This window comes from Salvelinus sp. IW2-2015, linkage group LG25 (genome assembly GCF_002910315.2).
Source record: "Salvelinus sp. IW2-2015 linkage group LG25, ASM291031v2, whole genome shotgun sequence".
Classification (NCBI taxonomy): domain Eukaryota; kingdom Metazoa; phylum Chordata; class Actinopteri; order Salmoniformes; family Salmonidae; genus Salvelinus; species Salvelinus sp. IW2-2015.
In genome coordinates this window covers 2545697-2558497 of record NC_036865.1, presented here as the reverse complement: position 1 = coordinate 2558497, position 12801 = coordinate 2545697, and the positions used below count along the sequence as shown (strand labels likewise).

The 12801-nt window shown below is 41.6% G+C and overlaps 1 protein-coding gene across 1 annotated transcript; it reads right to left on the bottom strand.

Moving 5' to 3' along the window:
* Window positions 1–391: 391 nt before the first annotated feature.
* drgx (dorsal root ganglia homeobox) lies at window positions 392–7641 on the bottom strand. Its single transcript, XM_023969865.2, has 7 exons — window positions 7393–7641; window positions 6778–6900; window positions 5785–5888; window positions 5219–5320; window positions 3295–3470; window positions 2664–2776; window positions 392–2518 (listed from the first exon to the last, which is right to left on the bottom strand). The coding sequence occupies exons 2-7, from the start codon at window positions 6833–6835 to the stop codon at window positions 2115–2117; spliced, it is 957 nt and encodes a 318-aa protein (XP_023825633.1). The 5' UTR covers window positions 6836–6900; window positions 7393–7641; the 3' UTR covers window positions 392–2114.
* Window positions 7642–12801: the final 5160 nt, after the last annotated feature.

Below are 12801 nucleotides of genomic sequence, written 5' to 3'. Positions count from 1 at the left end.
ATACAAATAATTTGTTGAACTTGCTTTTCCTCACTATACGAATCTGGCCAAGATATCAATGTTACATGAGTGGTTTGGAAAACTCAATCACTAAATAATGGTCCAAAGTTTTAGATAGAAGCATCGCAATTTACTCCGATTTTAGAGCATAACCATGCAAACTCAAACTACATGCACGGCTATTTGTTTCATAGAAGATTTTGCTTGTCTTGTTTAAAGAGTGTAGAACAAAATAACCCATAAAGATAGAAGAAGAAGAAGCAGCAGCCTCCACAGATCACGAGTGGTCTTGCTGATATCAACACACTAACTAACACTAACATATAACCCAGTGACTCAAAGTTTCAACGAAGTCATCACTCCATAACAATATAACTCGACGACTCAAAGATCCAATTAAGTCTTCACTTTATTAATATATGTGAACTATGCACAGCATGCAGAACATTCCATTGTGAAAGACGAGAGCGATAGAGAAGAGAGAGGAGACAGATGAAGAGAGGGAAAGAAAAAGAAGATACAGGGGGAAATATAGAGACAAATAGATAGAGAACAAGAGAAATAGAGGGAGAGAAAGAGAGAAGAATAGAGAGAATAAAAGAGTGTGAGTGCTCGAGCCAGGACTTCTGACATTATCTCCCTCCTCCATGTCACCGGGGTGTCTCCCTCATCATTAATTATTAACCCAGTACTTTGTGGTAATACATAATTCACCATCAATTATTCATGCTAATGTGTGTGTAGTTGACTTAATTGTGTTATTGATTATCAAAAGTAATTTCCTGAAAATCCTCAAGGACTCAAATTGAATCAGCCTAAATCCTGGTCTCTGTGTACTCTCTCTTCCTGCGATTAAGTATTCTCAATCTGATTGGTTTATGTCTTATTAGCCGATCTGGTGAAAGACAACACAGAAAAGAGGTTTAATATTTTTTTTAAAGGCTAAACTAATAAATCAACAATCACTGATGAACCATGAAGGAGCCTCTGGGTTTAAAGGCCTATCGTTTTGTAAATATACATTTTAGTATTAATAAATAGCATGTATCGTGTTTAATGGGCTATTGTAACCTGGCGATGCGTCTCGAGCGAGAGAGAGAGAGAGAGGAGGTTATGAGTGGCGTTCTCTAGTTTCTCCAGCTTTAAGGGAAACTGATGAATAATGGATAAGAGCAGATGGCCGTGGCGGTAGGCAACAGGAGAGACTACATCTTTAATTGTTTTAGAGAACATGTCACAACAGGACTAAAGTGATCCAGGGTCGACTAGCGCTAGTAACGCCACGGACGTGCTAACAGCAACGGACGTGCTATTAGCAAAAGCCCTGATATCAACACCACTGTTGTGTCATCATATCTGTTAGCCTACCCTGTTAGCGTAGCCAAGGGACCACAGGGCAACATTAGCTTCAACTGTGGCACTTTAACATCGACGTAAAAGCAAATACGTTGATTCATGTACACTGCCACTGTCAGTTAAACGAGACATAAATAAATCAGTAGCTAGCGTTCTCTCTGGTCGCTGGCTTAAAAACCTGAACACTGATGACCATGACTCCAGTGAAAACTATAGAAGTGTCAATATTTCACATTGTGTTTTACATGTGTTTCAAAAAAAAAAGAGGAACATAACATGTCACATTGTCTGGTGACTTTCTGTAACACAATAGCCTAATACACACGGGAGAGCGTGTAGCTAAGATGAGAGAGAAGGGGAAATGCCTCAGATTCACATTATTAGCCAGGGTGGTAGTCTCCATCACACACAGTTTATTCAGAGTCCATGTAGAGTCCATGAGCTACGTACAGTATGTGTGCTTATAAGGGGACCGCAACGGCCCCACGATATTCAGCAATATTCACCCACAATAAATAAATCACATTCATACAATATCTTGATAGTTGAATCCATAGAGTATGATATCTGGGTAACCACTCCTCTCCCTGCTCCAGTAGTAATAGGACTAGGTCCATAGTTGTGCTTTAGGAGGAGTAGGTAGAGGGAAAGTAACAGTAGGCACATTCACACCACAGGAGTTTTAAGTCCCAGTCCTTCCGTCTGTACATCCACACTGTCTGTACGTCTGTCTCCTCTGGGCAGTGACACAGACACACTCACTTTTTCTCCAGTGGTTCCTTGGGGCAGAGGGGGTGTTTGTCAGACCCGGTACCCTGAGTCAGGGTCTTGGAGCCTGGGCTGGGATCCTCGTCTCTGGAGCCTCTCCCCACGGCTCCAGAGACGCCCAACACTGATCCAGATACTACTCCCAGGGCAGGGCCCATCCCGGGCCTCGTCAACCCAGCCCCAGACACCCCAAGCACCGACATGCCTCCTACTCCATTCCCATGCCCATGGCCGGCCCCCAGCAGGTTGGCTGACTGTAGCACGGCCTCGGAGTGCTCCCGGGCCTTCATCCGCAGGGCCGCCACACTGGCCGTACGGTTGCCCTGACATCCATAGGGGGGCAAGAAGGACAGGCCCATGGGGTCAGGAACACAGCATGAGCACAGACCACCTCCTGGTAAGACACACACACACACACACACAGGGTCAGGATATTGTTTTACAGCAGAGTATGTCCATCATCACTATCGTAATCATCACCCTCCTCCTCTAACCATCAAGTGTGTTAGCTATGTTAACTGTTAGCTGTGTTAACTTACCCTTCATTGTGGCAACATGTGACAGAGCCTGGGCATAGGTGGCCGAGTTCAGGAGGGTTCCTGGTAGACAGGAGGGGAAGAACGGTCCACCAGGACCCACCGCTCGGTTTATACTGGAGGTCAGAGAGAGGATGGTGGTTAGTTTAAAATGACTCCGAGAGGAGATAAGAGATTATGGTTATCCTGCAACTGAAGGAAAGTGAAGAGGAGTGAGGGGGGGAAGAGGGGTGAGAGGAGGGGAAGAGGAGTGGGTTAACATTTGTGGTGACCGAATCACATGTGGAAGGTCCGAAGTAAACAACAAGCAAATAGTGGCTGGTCTGAGACTTCAGCACCACAGAACAGAACCCTGTGATCTGCTTTTCAGCACCACATAACAGTGGACAGCGGCTGTAATGTTACTGGCCACTGGGAGAGAGGGTTTTAAGCACACTGGACTGTTGCTAAATCAGAATCCCAAATTCGAGACATTCAGCACCACATGACAATGGACAGCTTCAACGTCACTGGCCAATGGGAAAAGAAGAGGCCTGTGGGGAGCCTTGTGGGGAAGGCTCCCCACAAACTCTATGCTAGACTATACAGCCAACCCTGTCTTCATGCACCTATGTCCTTCTCCCTGTCCTCTTACCTCTGCTGCATCTCCAAAGGTTCCTTCTGTTTCCTGCTCTGATCCACAGGAGACTGGGAGTTCAGACTCCTGGACGGAGGAGTGCCTCCCTCGTTCATCTGGTCCTTCCCTCCGTCAGGGTCTGTACTCCCTCTCTCTGTCTTTCTCCACTTGGCCCTGCGATTCTGGAACCACACCTAAACAGGAGGGGAGGAGAGGAGGTAAAAAACTCACTGTTGCGCCATGCAATCTCTCTCCCGTGTACAATCTAAAGTAGTCCAATGAATGCCTGCTTGTGTGATGTATATTGGCATGTTACAAACCCAGACCGGCATCTTTGTAGTTATGCACACAGGAGCAGAAAGTGAGATTCAGTTGGTCAGAAAACAGATAGATTTCATGAACCATGTCTCATCACCGAAATATGTGTCTTGTCATCAAATTCATCAAAAGGATATGTCATTTTTAGATCATGATAATATAAATATAAAGATGTCGCTGTGTGTGTGTGTGTGTGTGTGCGTGTGCGTGTGCGTGTGTGTGCATGTGTGTGTGTGTGTGTGTGTCAGACCGAAGCTCTCTGCCTGAGTGACTTTGCACTGCGACTTCTCCCAAACTTCACCCACCCATAGTCTCCAGCCCGCCACATACTGCCAACTTCTATATCCTAATTGAAAGAAGGTCATTGCCTATAACAACATTTAATTGAGCAATTTTTCATTCTCATATTTTAATGACTTCCCACTGACAGTCAGGGCGCTTTAGAGAGAGAGCTGTGATGAAGTCGTTTATTCCCCTATTTAGTGATTGTTTGACAACATCAGATTCGATTAAGACTGCACTCCCACACGCATTAATCATGATGTGTGTGAATGGAATTGGGGTGGAGCAACTATGCGGGACAGAACAGTCACCATTGTGCAAAAGCCTAGGTACAAGGACGTCAACAACCAAAAAAACGAATCCCATTCAGTCAATGTACGAAAAAAGGACAACAGTTTAGTTTAGTGTCAGGACAACAATACAGCGGCTTGTTGTGATTGTGAGGCAGGCTATCTCACCCCTGCACCTTACAGCTAAAGAGTCGTGATCCCGTCTCTCTGAATGGCTGGTAATTGCTACATTAATCTCCATTTGGCACCTGCTTTAAGGAGGGGGAAACCCATTGACACGATACAATAAAGACGGGCCAACAACACTACAACAGAAAGGACATTTATTTTCTAATAATAATGTAAGTTTAATATCCCTGCATGCTGCAGCCGATTCATGTTCAGATTTAATAATAGGAATGCTGTAATCGGATTAGAGCGGAATAATTTGTTTACAATCCCTAATTTACAGCTCGGGATTCCATTATCCCGCGCGCTGTCGGCTTTAAGCAATAGTAAGATGACCCAGGGGAAGCAAAGCCTAACTATTATATTTCCTACAATTAGATCTGCGCTCACAACAAAACCCAAAAGCAAATCTGGAATGCAGAAAATTACATACAGGACACACTGAATTGAATTACAACTGGCCACATTTATAACCACACATATGTGGAGGGCAGGGCAGTTATAAATTGCCCCAAAATAATAATAACAATGTAAAGGGGTGTGTGTGTGTGAGCGCGTATTTAATGCTGTCTTAACATTTGTATCTGCTTGCCCTCTTTTAAAAGCATCCCTTTAGYTTTTTTTCTGAGCTGCGGAAAAGGACGCACATGTATGATGTATTTTTTATGTACCTTTGTTTTGAGACGCGGACAAATTAGTGAAGAACATTATCACTGGTTAATTATGAATGACCGATTAATCAACCTGATCTAATATTCACCATTATGTTGATGTTATTAAAGAGCATCGGGAGAATGACAGAGTGCCTTAATTTACCCTCTCTGGTCAAACGTGCTCAGAGCCCACTGCTTCATTCCTGTGTGTGCGTGAGCRTGCGTGTTCACCTGGACACGCGCCTCCGTCAGGTTGATCTTCATGGCCAGTTCCTCGCGCGTGAAAACATCCGGGTAGTGAGTCTGCGCGAAAACAGCCTCCAAAGCTTCCAACTGAGAATGAGAGAAATATTAGATTAAGAGTTTAAAAGTTACGTGAGTTTATTATTCATGACACTACACAACATGGTATATTTATGTTGGTGTGTTGGTTTTCGAACGAAATCTACAAAATCTACAAAATACCTGTTTTGGTAAGTACCCTTTCCTACTTTCAGAAGCAATAGGCCTATATATTGGCCGATGAATAGCGTAACTAGGCAACAAAATGCTATTAACTAGAATAAGTGCAAGTAATAAGGAAGTGATAGGTTACATTTTATTATTATGGCGGAAATAATGAGAAGCATCATTATAATAATCGTTATCAACAATATTGTGGAAATATGAGGCCTACATTTGTATAAACTAGCTAGCCTAATGCATGGTTTTGCTCACATTAGATTAAATTCGTTATAACCAATGTACAGAGTGATATTTTTAAGCAGTCCAGAGTTTTATAATTGATAGCTAGTTACCTGTTGTAGAGTAAATGTTGTTCTATTTCTACGTTGTTTTCTCCGCAGAAAGCCGTCATCAAAATCACCTGCTGACGCATGGTTGGCAAACCCGTTGGTGTTTACTGAAAACATAAGTCATCGAAGAAATGTTTCAATAAAAACACTTGTTTATATAAATAAATGCAATACATTTGTGTTTGTTTTCAGTCAAAACCTGACATAGAAACACCTTGCAACATATTTTTACAGCGAAAACATCAAGACGAAGGGATCAAGCAGGAGTTCATTTTTTAGGATGTCAGTAAATAGTTTGGCCCATTGAAACGGACTATAATCTGCTTGTATATTCCTCTTATTAGAGCCATGAAACATTGATGTCCCGGTCTGAGAGGCATGACACCCAACATCTGTGGCCGCAGACGGGACAACACACCCGCCTCAGCCCCGGGGCTAACATCACACACACACACACACACACACACACACACNCACACACACACACACACACACACACACACACACACACGCTTCAAACGGGTGGGTTCATAAAACAAACAAAAATACGCTATTAAAACATGCTTTTTCAAAAATAAGTATAATCTTAAAAGGCAAGCATTAACTTGCGACAACCGCTTAAAACATTTATGGAACATTATGGTAATATATATCTATATATATATATATATATATATATATATATATTGTATAGTATTTTACACGAAATGATGTTAACACATAAATACACACATGCTTTATTTACCACAATGAAATAAAGTGGTTACAAATATGTTATTCAGATGTTTACAGTCATAACCCTTAAACCACTCGTCTTACAGCAAATTCCGAGCTAGCGTCAAGCTGCAAATATTTGAGCTCAATTGCAAGGAAATAGAAGTTATAGGCTGATGTAGCCTACATTTAGTATTTCCAAATCAAAACTGTCAACACATTCTAGCCCATCTATGGAGAAGCGGTCCCAAAAGTTGCAGCATTAGGCTATGGTCTACTTACACGTATTAGTCCGACAGCATTCTCCATCCAGCTGAGGGGGACAATGAAAGTAAAACATGATGGTTTTATGGGCTTTTGTTTATCTATGGAGCTGTGTGCGAAAGCCCGATGTCCCTGAGAWATCTGAAAAGAAATCAAATCATTTCAGTCGCAAATCAGAGAATAACGAATCAATATGTGACAGTGGAACGGGCCAAAATACAACCATTTTAAGCCTAGTCATTTGTAATTATTACAATGTTCATATTATTGACAAAATAGAAAAATAAAAAAAACTCCGCAAAATTCCCTACTATTCCCCCGAAATTAACGAACAATAAGTAATTTGCGTAACAAACCAAATCACTGGGCTATAAAACATTGGAATAAAACATGAAATAGCATGCAATGTGCTCACACCAAAGTTATTAGCGGAGGAGAATCCTCGTCAAAATTGTCCATAACGATGGGACAGGGCAGCGCTCACCAAAYGTTTTAAAGAGACACATCAGAAATAATGCCTAGATGTCTCTTGCAAAAAAAAGTAATAAATGATAGTAAATTATACGAAACATGTAGCCTGTCTATGATAGAACAGGGTAGATATATGATAGATATTCCATCTGTCTGTCATACCTGCTGTCTATTTGTCTTGTGCTGGTCCAGGGCGTGAGGAGGAGAGGATGCTGAGGACGCGAAGAGTTTCCTGTATGTCTGAGGGACCGGCAAATCCACTTTAACAGTCACTATCTCTCTCTACAACCTCTCTTACTCACTCCCCTCTTTCCCCCACACCATCCCTATCTGAGTTTATCTACTCTGCCTTTCTCTTTCTGGGAGTGTCCAGATGTCTTCGGCGAGTTGAGGCTTTCAGCTCTTGCTGCTTTTAGAATCTCACGCTTAATTGGTTCTAATCGGATTACCGCGGTTTTGTCTTCTCACTGTGAGTGGGACCTCTTTCCCTCACTCTCTCTCTCTCTCTGTGTGTGTGTGAGAGAAACATCAACTCTCTCAGGTATCTGAGAATTCAAATATTTTCCCCGGCAGATTATTCTGCTGTTATGTCAGTGGTTATTCCCTGACCATAAACACACACACACACACACACCCACACACACACATTCTTTATTTGGTTGCTTCTATATTAAAAATCTAAGATGACTTCTGTTGGGTTTGAGATTGACTGCCAGGCCGTTAATTGCTCCTTAGGTGGGTTACCGGGTCCACTTTACAACGGGCTGCGCATATCATAACATTCACAATGGCCAGAATTTTGATTTTCTTCACAGCAAGGGGTCCCACGATTTATATCGCTTCCACCGATAAACGATATACCACGGGACCATTTCAATTAGTTTTAAAGCGCATCTGGGACATCACAGCACAGACGCTGGAGTCTCCATGGAGAGACGAAATGAGGCTCCAAACTGCACCTGAAATTTGAAAGAGGAGGGTGGGATTGGATCAACGCACATAAGGTGGAGAAGCCGGTCTAATGGCAGGTAATTGGGTCTGTAATATCGTTACAGTCGGGTAATGGGCAGTTACGGCCCATGCGCTATTAAGTGCATCCCCTGTGTGCAGCATTTATTATATTAAAAGGGGGAATAATAATGATATTTTGGTTATTAAATGCATGTAATTAATTTATGCACTGCTGAAAATAAAGTTGTTATTACGACTTCCGACTAAAGGGAAGGAGAAAATTGAAATCAAGTGTATTACTCTTAGAATTGTTTTTTTCTAATAGTATAGAGATATTTAATCTCTCTSTGTGTGTGTGTGTGTGTCAGTAACGACCCTCTTTATCATGTGAAGTCTGTCAGTGTAAACTGCAGCTTTCTCTCAGTCACTCACTTACAGTAGCGCTCAAACACAACAATAGCGTTTTCTGGCAAAGGGTAGGCTATTTAGCCCTTCTGAACATCATTTGCGAACTGAGTGCCAAACGATTTTACATGTAGAATCGCGTGAAAAATGACGGCAGTCAGATGTCAAGGCCTACAGCAAGCAGGTGGTCCCTAAAACACAGCGTGCTGGATGATTGGCGGCTGAATAATGCTAGAACCACATTCATTGTGACGTGTGCAAGCCAAGGATACTGCGAGTTTCCCTGCGTTTAAGCCCTAGTTTTACATACCCAGACTCAGATGAACACCTGGATACCATTTTAATGTCTCTGTCTGCAGTATGAAGGGAATTAGTGGTAGTTCTGGGAGCCAATGCTAACTAGCATTAGGGCAATGACTGGAAGACTATTCCATGTTGTTTTTAACTTGTTCTAGAACCCAGGAGCAAAAAAGTAGACTATCAGAAAATAATTTACTAACTTCATATGAATTTATGGTCACGAATAGAACATTTAAATCAGAATGGTTATTAGTATAACTCTCACTCTCAAAAATAGAAATGCAACATTTTCAAACATTATACTGAGTTAGTTCAAATAGGGAAATCAGTCAGTATCTGGTGTGAACACCATTAGCCCCATGCAGCGCAACACACCTTCGCATAGAGTTGATCAGCTTGTTGATTGTTGATTAATGGCACTTCAATGGGACTCAGGATCTCGCCACAGTAGCTCTTTGTATTCAAATTGGCATTGATAAAATGCAACTGTGTTCGTTGTCCGCAGCTTATGCCTGCCCATACCATAACCCCACCGCCACCATGGGGAACTMTGTTCAAGGATTACCGCGGACAACATTGGCATCAGCAAACCGCTTGCCCGCAYAACACCATACTCGCTGTCTGTCATCTGCCTGGTAGAGTTGAAACCGGGATTCATCCGTGAAGAGCACACTTCTCCACGAGCACACACTTGAGCTTCCCTTTCTAGTTACACGTTACCCGTGGTCTGCGGATGTGAGTCCAGTCAWATTCTCTAAAATGACGTTGAAGCGGCTTATGGTAGAGAAATTAACATTCAATTCTCTGGCAACAGCTCTGGTGGACATTCCTGCAGTCAGCATGCCAATTGCATGCTCCCTCAAAACTTGACATCTGTTSCATTGTGATGTGTAACAAATGTTGTGATGTGCAGTTCAGAGTGACCTTTTATTGTAATCAGCACAAGGTGCACCTGTGTAATGATCATGCTGTTTAATCAGCTTYTTAAAATGCCAGACCTGACAGAGGAATGGATTATTTTAGCAAAGGAGAAATGCTCAGTAACAGGGATGTAATCAAATTTGCGCACCAAATYTGCGAGAAATAAGCTATTTGTGCATATGGAAAACTTCTGGGATCTTTTATTTCAGTTCATGAAACATGGGACCAACACTTTACATGTTGCATTTATGTTTTTGTTCAGTATAGTTGCGCAAGTCTACTTATTGTTTCAGAATTGGGCCATAGGTTTTCGCCGAGCTTCATTTGGGACACAGGAAAAGCTATGCTCCAAAATAAAATCCTAAAGTAAAGTATAATGGTGCATGCTTTAATTTTTTTCAGCTCAAAATAACTGAAGCGGTCAATCTGATTCCATTTTGGACAAATCAATATATTTCTCCCATTTATACCGACACGAAAAAAGCTTTGTTTAATGTTTCTACCGTTGATAGTCAAATGCACTGTTCATAATAACTAATATAGGTTAATAGAGGTTGGGTAAAATCATTGCTCAGCGGTTGTAAAAAGGCAGGTGTGATTTAAGAAAGCCCCTGTGAGCTGCTACTGCTCGTGAGTGTAGTAGAAAGGGGGATGAACTGATTTGAAAGAAAAGCTATTTTGAAAGAGAACTGAAGGTAAATTATGAATAAATATTTTCTACAGAGTATAAGTATGTGGTTGGCATTGTACAATTAGAAAAAAAATGGGATCTCCRTAGACTTATTAACAAATAAATACACTATACACTAGATTTTATGGAAGATTTATTCCTTCATTATGAAATGCAGTCATGTTTTGTGTCTAGAAAAGCTGGCATCTACACATTTCTATCTACACAACTGACAGATATAGCAACTTGGACTCGGGTGTAGACAAAACATAGTAAATGTAAATCCGGGACACTGCAATTGGTATGATATGTTATGTTTCGTATTGGTATGTATTAATTTGTGGATGTCCATCATCCATTTCATATGGTATGTTATGAATTACAATTTGTATGATATATTAAAGTAGCTAATTAGCTAAAATGCTAAAGTTGTACATGATAATATTAGAACACGCAACCTTTGGGCTGCTATTTGTTTGTGTTACACGCTCACCCAACTTTACTTTTGGCCTTAATTCACCTTCTGTTTTATGTAACCATACCAAACAAAACTATAGCACTAATTTGCTTGTCCCGGATTTACTTTTACTATGTTACGTCTAGCCTATGAGACCATGCTGGGTATAGAGCACAGGCGGCCAGTGGCACCTTAATTGGGGAGGAYGGGCTCATACTAATGGCTGGAACTGAATCAAAGGAATGGTATCAAGCACATCAAAAACATGGTTTCCATGTGGTTGACACCATTCCACTCACTCCATTCCGGCCATTATTATGAGCCGTCCTCCCCTCAGCAGCTTCTTGTGGTATTGAGGTAGATCAGGTTTGATTACGACGTCAGTTATTACAATGTCACAATATTTCACCACAATCTCTCCATGGTTTTAGAAAATCAAGTTGTTCAACAGCCTTAAAAAAAACAGGAAAAATCAAGTCGTTACATCTTTGGTCGATACGAGAGAAGATAGTATAGGATAGCATTTCAATTGACCTCCCCCCTTGATAGGCCCAAGAAAATGTGTGAATGAACGCATTAACTTTTTCAATATTATTTGTTCCAAGAGCAGCACAAATATTAACTTTGGAATATTGCAAAATCCGACCGCAACATAGCAAAGTATAATACCACAAATATCCATTATATTACTAATATACACTGAGTGTACAAAACATTTGGTACACCTGTTCTTTCCATRACAGACTGATCAGGTGAAAGCAATGATCCCTTATTGACGTTACCTGTTAAATCCACTTCAAATCAATGTAGATGAATGGGAGGAGACAGGTTAAAAAAATGTTTAAGCCTCAAGACAATTGAGACACGGATTGTGCGTGTGCCATTCAGAGGGTGAATGGGCAAGACAAAATATTGAAGTGCTTTTGAACGCGGTATGTCAGTAGGTGCCAGGAGCACCAGCAACGCTGCTGAGTTGTTCACGCTCAACMGTTTCCTGTGTGTATCAAGAATGGTCCACCACCCAAAGGACATCCAGCCAATGGCAGGCCAGTGGTCTAAAACGGGTCATAGATGAAAGAGGACAAAAGAAGGTTGACACGAATTGTGCAGAGCAACAGACGGGCGGGCTGCAGTTAGTCAACTGACAGTCCAGTACAACATTGGATCCCAAAGGCCAATAAAATAATGCACAACTTGTCATTTCTACCCAATTCGTGTCAMCGCCGACGACCTTATAGAGTTGCGGCTGCAGTGGGCTAAGGAACAAAAAGACTGGATACTGGAGAATTGGAAAACATTGCAYGGTCTGATGAATCCGGTTCCTGCCATTTCATGCTGATGGGAGGACTAGGGTATGGAGAAAACAACGAGTACATGCATCCATTATGCCACGTGTCAACATTGCACACAATGGGCCCCTTGGTAAAAGTGGAGCAACATTTCAGGATATCTGAATCAGGTGTATCCCTTCATGGCAGCAGTGTATCCATTTTCGAATGGATTKTTTTCAGCACGATAATGCCCCATGYCACAAAGCTAGGATTGCATCCCTGTGGAATGCTTTCGACGCCTTGTAGAGTCCATGTCCCGACGAATTGAGGCTGTTCTGAGGGCAAAAGGATGTGCAACTCAATATTAGGAAGGTGTTCCAATTTTTTTTGTACACTCCATGTATATTGTATTTTCCCTAGACTCAATCTCTGACTACTATCCTGCAAACAGCACTAAGGATGACATCACTTTCCTATGGTAATGAAGTAACCTAAATTAAAGCACGCATTTCAAAACATTGCAAAGTGGATGGATACTCATTCAAAAGATATGACATTTTAAATCAAGGTCGATTTTTATTGTGCTTCAAATGCAA

Bases quoted from the DNA above. Each gene is read 5' to 3' on its own strand.
- drgx (XM_023969865.2), bottom strand. From the start codon at position 6,835: ATGTTTTACTTTCATTGTCCCCCTCAGCTGGATGGAGAATGCTGTCGG. The intron at 5,889-6,777 runs GTAAGTAGACCA...TTATGTTTTCAG, and splicing joins ATGCTGTCGGACTAATACGT to TAAACACCAACGGGTTTGCC. The intron at 5,321-5,784 runs GTAACTAGCTAT...TCTCATTCTCAG, and splicing joins CAACATTTACTCTACAACAG to TTGGAAGCTTTGGAGGCTGT.